The sequence below is a fragment of the Vulpes vulpes genome, chromosome 10 (assembly GCF_048418805.1).
Source record: "Vulpes vulpes isolate BD-2025 chromosome 10, VulVul3, whole genome shotgun sequence".
NCBI classification, from domain to species: Eukaryota; Metazoa; Chordata; class Mammalia; order Carnivora; family Canidae; genus Vulpes; species Vulpes vulpes.
Window position 1 is genome coordinate 24,819,324 of NC_132789.1, and position 8,316 is coordinate 24,827,639.

The 8,316-nt window shown below is 54.1% G+C and overlaps 1 protein-coding gene across 2 annotated transcripts in view; it reads left to right on the forward strand.

The window, feature by feature from the left end:
* Positions 1–4,090, forward strand: part of TCN2 (transcobalamin 2) — a 36,372-nt gene extending 32,282 nt beyond the window's left edge. For both annotated transcript variants that reach the window (XM_025985972.2, XM_025985971.2), the window contains 2 exons: positions 559–674; positions 3,504–4,090. In XM_025985972.2, the coding sequence (XP_025841757.1) occupies positions 559–674; positions 3,504–3,565 (178 nt within the window). In that variant the 3' untranslated portion in view covers positions 3,566–4,090. The remainder of the gene's footprint in view (positions 1–558; positions 675–3,503) is intronic.
* The last annotated feature ends 4,226 nt before the right edge of the window (positions 4,091–8,316 follow it).

Consider the following 8,316-nt stretch of genomic DNA (forward strand, 5'->3'; position numbering starts at 1 on the left):
AGGAGTTTCTTGGCCACAGTGGCCAGAAACCTAACTCTAACCCTCTTTGGTAATGGGGAGCATGGGGTGTGTAGAATCAGAGAGAAGACTAAGCCACCCAGCCATAAGAGAAGGGGAATGCCACTGAGCCCAGATTCTTCCAGAACCAGAGACCCAGTGCCACCACCATATCTCTGTCTTACACATCCCTGCTTCTCTGCATGATGGTTTCACCCTCTCTCATTGGACATTGGCATCGTAATGTGGTTCTGGCAGCTTCTGCTCCTCATCCTGTAATGTCAGCTCCCAGAGAGGGGGCAGCTGCTGAGCCAGTAATGTAATAAGCATCCCTTCCTAAGCCATGGTGCTGGTCAGTGAGGAGGGGTAAAGTCTCCTGAATGGGCAGTGTCGGGGGAGTAGAGGAAGGGTGGAGGTGAGGCCCATGGCCTGGAAAGGATTTGGCGAGCTCTGGCCCTGAGGGACAGGCCAGGGCTTTCCTGGTGAGGGTAGTTCTGTTTCTGCCCTCAGGTCAGTGGAAGCAAAAGTCACCCCTTCTTCCTCTGCCTCTCCCTTTGGTAGGTATGGAACGCAGAACACCTTGTCGGGCCCCTACCTGACTTCCGTGATGGGGAAAGAAGTTGGGGAGCGTGAGTTCTGGCAGCTCCTCCGAGCCCCTGACACCCCGCTCCTAGAAGGTAAGTCCCCTGACCAGCCTGGTTGCTGTGAGGCTTCCCCAGCTCACCTCGGCTTTCCCCTGAACATTTCTGGGCCTCAGCCTCGATAATCACTGATGCTCAAGGTTGCTTATAAGTTAACTGAACCCTTAAGAATTCTTAGGTAAGTTATTGTGGCAACTCTAGGAAATCAGATAGGCTAAAAATAAAAAGAAGAAAAAATCAGGCAGCCCCAGTGGCTCAGTGGTTTAGCGCTGCCTTCGGCCCAGGGCCCAATCCTGGAGACCCGGGATCGAGTCCCACATCGGGCTCCCTGCATGGAGCCTATTTCTCCCTCTGCCTGTTTCTCCCTCTGCCTGTGTCTCTGTCTCTCTCTCTCTCTCTCTCTCTGTGTCTCTCATGAATAAATAAATAAAATCTTTAAAAAAAAAAGATTTTATTCATTTATTCATGGACACAGAGAGAAAGAGGCAGAGACACAGGCAGAGGGAGAAGCAGGCTCCATGCAGGGAGCCCGATGTGGGACTCGATCCTGGGACCCCAGGATCACACCCCAGGCTGTAGGCGGTGCCAAACCGCTGCGCCACCGGGGCTGCCCGAATAAAATCTTTAAAAGAAAAAAACATCACCTACCATTTGCTACTTAGAAATCGCTTCTTTTAACTGTTGGTGTATTTTCTTCCAGCTAATTTTTTAAATATGTAAGTTTGCTTTTTCTTAAAAATGGGGCTTTCATCTGTAGCAATGCTGTCTGACAGAAATAAAATGTGAGGCACATATGTAATTCTAAATTTTCTAGATGGTGACACTAATATTAACATTATATCTTATTTAACGAAATATATAAAATATTACTCTTCCAAGATATAATCAATGCAAAATTATTAATGACATTTTTACATGCTTTTTTGTTCTAAGATTTCAAATGCTCAATAGCTCTATGTAGCTAGCGTGAGCATGCTGGATGGCACAGCTCTACATACTGTTTTGCAACTTTTGAAAAAAATTCTTTTTAAAAGACATTTTATTTTATTTATTCACTTTTTCAAGTAAGCTCTCTGCCCAATGTGGGACTTGAACTCATGACCATGAGATGAAGAGTCACATGCTCTACTGACTGAGACAGCCAGGTGTTCTGCAACTTATTTTTTTCACTTCTTAACGTATTATAGATATCTTTCCATGTTGTTATATGTAGATTTCCCCCTTCCTTTGAAATGAGTATATAGAATATATCACTCACGAGGGTGTCTTGGGCTGCAAGTAACAGGAAGCATAGTGCTAACTAGCTTCCACTCTATGACATCCGTTGACCAGAGTCCAGAGGGAATGAGGACTTCTGGGCTGGTGTAACCTGGACTCCAGCCCTGCTCCCCTATGACTCTATACTCCTCTTACTGCTGGCTTCCTCTTTTTGTGTCTTCTTGTGTCTTCCCAGGGCTGTTCCCTTTGAAAACTTTGCCCCGAGCAGACAGAGGTAGAATTGGGACACAGGCACATTCCTGGACCCATCCCCATTGTTAGGAGATGGCTCAGGTTCTGTACTCATCATTGGCTAGAGAGCAAGGATTGCCACACAACTGGCGTGGGCCAGTCAGGGCCCGCCTTGGCACTGGGTGCTGCAATGCGGTATGGAGTGAGATGGGGAGGCTGCGGCTTCTCAATTCCTGCTAGATATTTAGGGTTTTAACTCCAGTTTTTTTTTTTTTTTTTTTTTAAGATTTTATCTATTTATTCATGAGAGACACAGGAAGAGAGGCAGGGACACAGGCAGAGGGAGGAGAAGTAGGCTCCATGTAAGGAGCCGGATGTGAGACTCGATCCTGGGAATCCAGGATCACACCCTGAGCCAAAGGCAGATGCTCAATCGTGAGCCACCCAGGTGTCCTTAACTCCAGTTTTAACTCTTACAACATTAAGCTGTCATGAGCATCCTTGTGCATCAGGCCAGTTACCAGACAGACTCTTCTGGGTCATCTGTCCCTGCTCTTGGTACCTGGAGCTTCTGTGGGGGCACCTATCCCATGCCAGGCATCAGGCCAGGAACTTTCCAGTATGTGGAAAAGCATTCTCTTTCCCTGCCTGCTTCTGAACTGACTGACAAGTAAAACAAAGAGGTGGCAGATGGAGACCCCAGGTCTGACCTCTACTTCTGAAAATCAGGGCTAGAGATTGTAGACTGGTGCAAGAGCCTGATGGACTCAATCATGAGGCAGACGTGGATCATCATGTCCTCTACCTCCCACCCCCTCTGTTCCCCAGTCCAGCAGGAAGCCCACTCCCATGGGGAAGAAGGAGCACGTGGTTGTGATACCATTATTGTCCTCATTTCAGAAATGGGAATGCTAGCACTCACAGAGGGAAGATAATTTGCCCAAAGTCACACTGCTGATGAGTGCAGAACTGGGGCTTAACCCTAGGTGCCAGGCTGGACCTTGATTGTCTCTGGTGAGCAGAGGCTGGCTCCAGGAAATTTCACTCATGGAATTGGCTGTCCCTCCAGACCACACTGAGCAAGTCCCTCTTCCCACCAGTCCCTTAGGGGACCCTGAAGATAGTGAGTCTGCCTGTCAGGTGTTGCCAAGGGTCTCTTTCCTTTCATCCCATGTTGGTTATCCAACATGCTGTCCCATGCCCCTTCCTTGGGGGGCTCCCCCACTGTAAAATGAGCCTGGGGGCCTTAGGAACCCTGAGGTCACTGCTGTTTTCAGTTTCCAGAATGGCTCTGGACAGCTCCCTCTTCCCTACCACCAAGCCCTGAGAGGATCCCAGAGACCTTGTCCATAAGAAGAGGTGGGGAGAGTGAGATTCTCTGCCCTGCTAACTCCACTGCTCACCCCGTTTCTGCAGGTATTGCTGAGTACACCCCCAAGAACGGAGAAACCATCGAGCTGAGGCTGGTTAGCTGGTAGCCCCTGGGCTCACCTGCCCACAGCCTGGCCTACTCCCTGGGCTTCTGCCTTCCCTCCAGACATCGCTGTAACAGGCACACACCCAACCCTGCTGCTACCTCATGTGTACTTGGAGCAGTGTCCCCTGGATTACCCAGCTGTCACCCTCACAGATGTCCTCAGCCATCATCCACCCTGGATCAGGGAACCAAGCACCTTCCCTGGGAAGGGTGCCTTCTCAAGTCTGGCTCAGCCTGGCCACACAGGCATCCCCTGAAGGCCACTCATAGTCTGAAGGGTCTAAAGCAGACTCCTCGACACAAGGAGAAGTCACCGGCTACTAGTGTTGTGAGTACCGCCCCATATGGGATTGGGGTCCTGCGAGGAGACCTCTGTGGCCCAGGGGCTGTGGCCCTGACCCCAGCTCTGTCCCTGGCCTTCAGGGAAGTGGCCCCAGTCCTGGTCGTGGCATAGTGCCTGGGGAGGGCTCTGCAGAGCTGCTCAAAGCCTGCCTCTGAAATGATTAAAGTGTTGATTGTGCACATGCCCCAGTGTCCTGATGCCTCAAGCTCATGACCGAGTACTGAGTACGGGGAGGCGGGGGTGGGGTGAGGGCGCTGGAACAGAGGAGGAGGAGACGCTTCAGAGGGGAGCAGAGGAGGAAGAGGTGGGTGAGCATTCTCCCGGGTGCTGGGAGGACGTGACGCTGGCAGTGGCAACATTGATTACTGCTTAGGGAATATGTACGTGCTAGACACTTTCTCACACAACTCTGAGGTTGTGGATATTCTTATTTTCATCTCTACTTTGCAGATAAGGAAATTGGTACTCACAAAGGATATGTGACTCACCCACAATGTCAAGCAGGGGACATGGCTTAGGAGACAGACCTGGCCTGGGGTGGCCTCCTGGCTCTTCCACTCAAACATTGAAAGGTGGGGGCTTCTGTGGTTGTTATGATTACACGGCAGAGCCCAAATATGACTGGAAGCCCAGGACACTAGAGCTTTTTTTTCTCTCCCAACACACAGTCAAGGTACCACCCCAGGCCTCAGCAGCCAGGGGCCATGGATCTTGCCTGGTAGGGGGAGGGGCCTGACCTCTGGGAAGTGGGGTTCAGGCCAGGCAGGCACCCCACATGCCCTTCCTCACCAAGGTTAGGAAGGGGGCCCTGCCCTCAGAGGGGCATTCTGTCAAGTTCTATAGCGCTGCAAAGTCATCAAACTCACATAGTACATATATGCCACTTCCTAGAGTTCCAGTTTCAAATATTTGGGGTCTGGGCAAGGATGGGAAGTAGGCGATTTAAAAATTCTTATACTGAAACAAACATCTGAGTATCAGAAAGCCAAGTAAAGATGCAGCCTGTTTTGAAGGTGAAATGTCTATGTCCAGAACCCCATAGTGCTTGTTCACTTGTCCTTCCTTCATCACAATCAGAGGCACTTCTCAGAGGATTCAGAACCCACTCTGTGCCCTGTGGCTCTTTTACAATCCCCTCAAAGAAGGGTGGAGACTCAGAGAGGTCTGAGGCCTCCCTCAGGTTGCACAGCCTGGAGGTGGCTGATCCCAGATCCTCCCCCATTGACCCCAGCCCTCAGGTACTTGCCACCATATTACCAGGCTGTGCCCCCGAGACACCAGGCGAGGAAGCCACAGGCCCTTCCCACATAGAGGAGACTGGCAGTGGCAGGTTTCAGGCCAGGCTAGGGAGAGTGGACAAGAACTTCAGGGAAGCCCCTGCACTGGGCTCTCAAGGGCGCGTCATGAACTGGTTGTGATTGATCTGCCCTCCAAAGGGACTGTTTTAGTTGGGGTGTGTTTGGCTCTGAGGAGTGGGAAATGACTGAATCCTACTCAAATCAATGGATGTTTGCTGAAAAAACCCAGTCTATACCATCCCAGGGGCAACCAAGGGTGAGAGAGAAACGGAAGTTGGGACTCCGAGTTCCCTTCCCTCCACTGTGCTCACTATTCTCTTTGTCTTTCCAATGTCAACTTCAGAGTGTGGCTGTAGCAGTGACTCTGTCACTTTCCAGTTCAATTCCCCAGCCCCCTCTTGCTTTTTCAGGGTCCAGGGACACCTGGCCCAGCCCAGCCCACCTGCAGATTCTGGGCCAGGTGTCCAGACTGGCATAATGTGCTGGGATCATAAGAAGGGGTGTGGTGAGAGCACTGTCATGTCTGGTGCAGGGCCCCATAGTAAGAGACTGATAAACAAAGGCCCTTCCTGGGGACTGGGGACCAGGTTTGTGTCTAGCCTGCATTTAGCTTAGACCTCCAGACAGACCACTTCCCCTTCCCCTCCATGAGATGGCGCCAGGGTTTGCTTAGCATGCTCATGCCTGTGAGATTGTATCACTGATGGGGAAATGGAGGCCCTAGCAGTGAAGTGATTGATGCAGTGATGAGAGGAGAGGTGCAGCCCAGTTGCCAGAAATGGGTTCTTCTCCTGCTCCTGGTGCTTCCCGGAGTCCCTCCCGTAATCACCCACTTCCCATAGCAGGTTGGGACTCCAAAGAGCAGCAATCGGATCTGAGGGATTTGAGTCTGTGGGAAAGGAAGGCTCCTCTGGGCAGGTCTGGGCTTTTGGATTGACCCCAAGGACAGTGAAGAAGCCCGCTGCCCCCATTTTTGCACAAGGTAATATCCTGTGGAGAGTCTTGCTGCTTACAAGTCAAGGCAGGTTAAAAACTGAGGCTCTGTAACCCAGACATAGTCTGAATCCCTCACCAGCACTCAGGCTGCACAACCCCTGCTTTGAGCTGTGCCCTCAGCCTCCCCCTTACCCCCCACTGCAGTGTGGGCAGCTCCCTCCATCCCACCATGGCCCACTCAGGCCTCATCTTGATTAATGCTCATTATTCATAGCCCACCCCTTATGAGGCAGGGCAAGTAGGAGCTGCTTTGTGGCAGTCTTGGAGGAGTTGTAAACACTGCCTACCACTCCCTGCTAACTCAGCACTGAGAAGGTCAGGGTGTTTACTAGTTTTTAATTTATTATTATTTTAATTAAAGGAAACTTCCTGGAAGATTGACAAAATCTCAAAAAGAATATAACCCTTAGGTGGCACTGACTCCTCCTCTTCAGGAAATACGGAGGGAGGGAAGTTGCCTCCTTGGCTGCCTTAGTTTCTCTCCCACAACCCTTTCTGGAGAAACCCTGTCTAAAAACCCTTTATTTTAGTCCTTGATCTGGAGATCCTTTGCCTTACAATCTGGGCTATTAAGCAGCTATTTGTAGGCTCCAGCAGGCATCGGAATCTCCAGAGGCAAATGGAAAAATTCAGATTCCTGGGCCCACCAGAGAGCCTGGGATTCAGCAGGTCTCCCGTGAAGCTGGGGGCAGGTGTGGGGGGAGGACACAGATCTTGTTCAGTGATTATGAGGGGGCTTGGGGTACACTTGTCATCCCGCGGTCTGACCACGAGGGGGCGCCGCGGACCGAGCTAAGTGGTTGACCTTTGAGGTCCTGTTCCTCCGGACTGGCTGCTGTCATCAGGACTTGCTGGCAGACAGCAGGCTAAGGGTGAGCCGTGTTCTGGTGGGCAGCTTCCGCGGGGAAGGACGCCCGATGTCAGGAAAGAGGCTTGCAGCTGGCAGTGGGCACCTGCCTGCGCCAGGCATTCCACCTTGGTCCTTGCGCACTGGGACTCGAGCTCAGAGACTCCAGGGTCCATCCCGGAATCCCAATCCGCTTGTTCTGCTCTGGCGTGCGCGGTTTACCCAACCCTGAGCTCAGAGAGCATCTGTCGTTCAGATGGGAAAGCAGAGACCCAGGCAGGGGCAAGGGCTTAGTGGCAGCTGCTCTGGCTCCCAGCCCACCCAGGGCTCTTTGTCCTGCTAGGGCTGAGGGCAGAGGGCAGACCCCAGAAAGACCAGCTATTGAGTCAGCTGAGTGCCCAGGGGACGGGACAGGGGCTGCTGGCCAGGGATAGATGCTGGCTGGTACCCCACTTCCACAAATGTGGGTGGCCTTGGTGATTCAGTTTCTCGGTGCCTGCCTAGAGGGGGCTGGCCCTGGGCTGGGAGAGGGAGGAAGTGCTGGGAATAGGGAAGGGCTATGGAGGGGCCTTAAGGGGCCCGGTGCTCCAACTCCTCCACATGCTGAGGTCCCAGGGAATCGCTGTGGCCAGAGATCGGGCGACCCCAAGATTGGTCCTGGGATGAGGGAGGGTCCCTGGGTGGGGGTCCTTGAAGATGCAGTCTCCTGTAGCTGGGGCTTTTATTGGGTTCCCTCAGAAGGCCACCTCATTGTCCCCGCCCAGTGTTGGTCTCCATGGGGGGCTTGCCTTGGCGCGGGGTGTAGAGGGGCCGATCCCGCACTGGGGGCAGCGGGGACAGGCAGCGGGGCCCCTGCGCCGGGGGGCTCGGCTGGGGGAGGCCCTGCGGGGCGGGTGGAGGCGCGGCTGGGAGCGGGCGGCGTGGGGCGGGGCGAGACATCCCTCCGGCTCCGGGGGCGGGGCCCGGCCGGGGGCGGCGCTGGGGGCTCCGCTCAACTTTCCGGGTGCGGCGCGGGCGGCGGTGGCGGCGGCGGAGGCGGGGCCTCAGAGCGCGGGGCCTCGCCCGCCGGGCCGGGGGGGCTGCAGCCTGGCGGGAGCTGCCGCCCGCGCCGGAGCCGGAGCCGCAGCCGCAGCCGCAGCCGCCGCCCGCGCCGCCGCGAGCCGGAGCGCCCGGGAGCCCGAGCCGGAGCCGGAGCCGCAGCCGGAGCGCAGGCCCCGCCGGAACCAGCCGAGCCCAGCTCGCCGCCTGGCACCGGCCGAGCGCGGGGC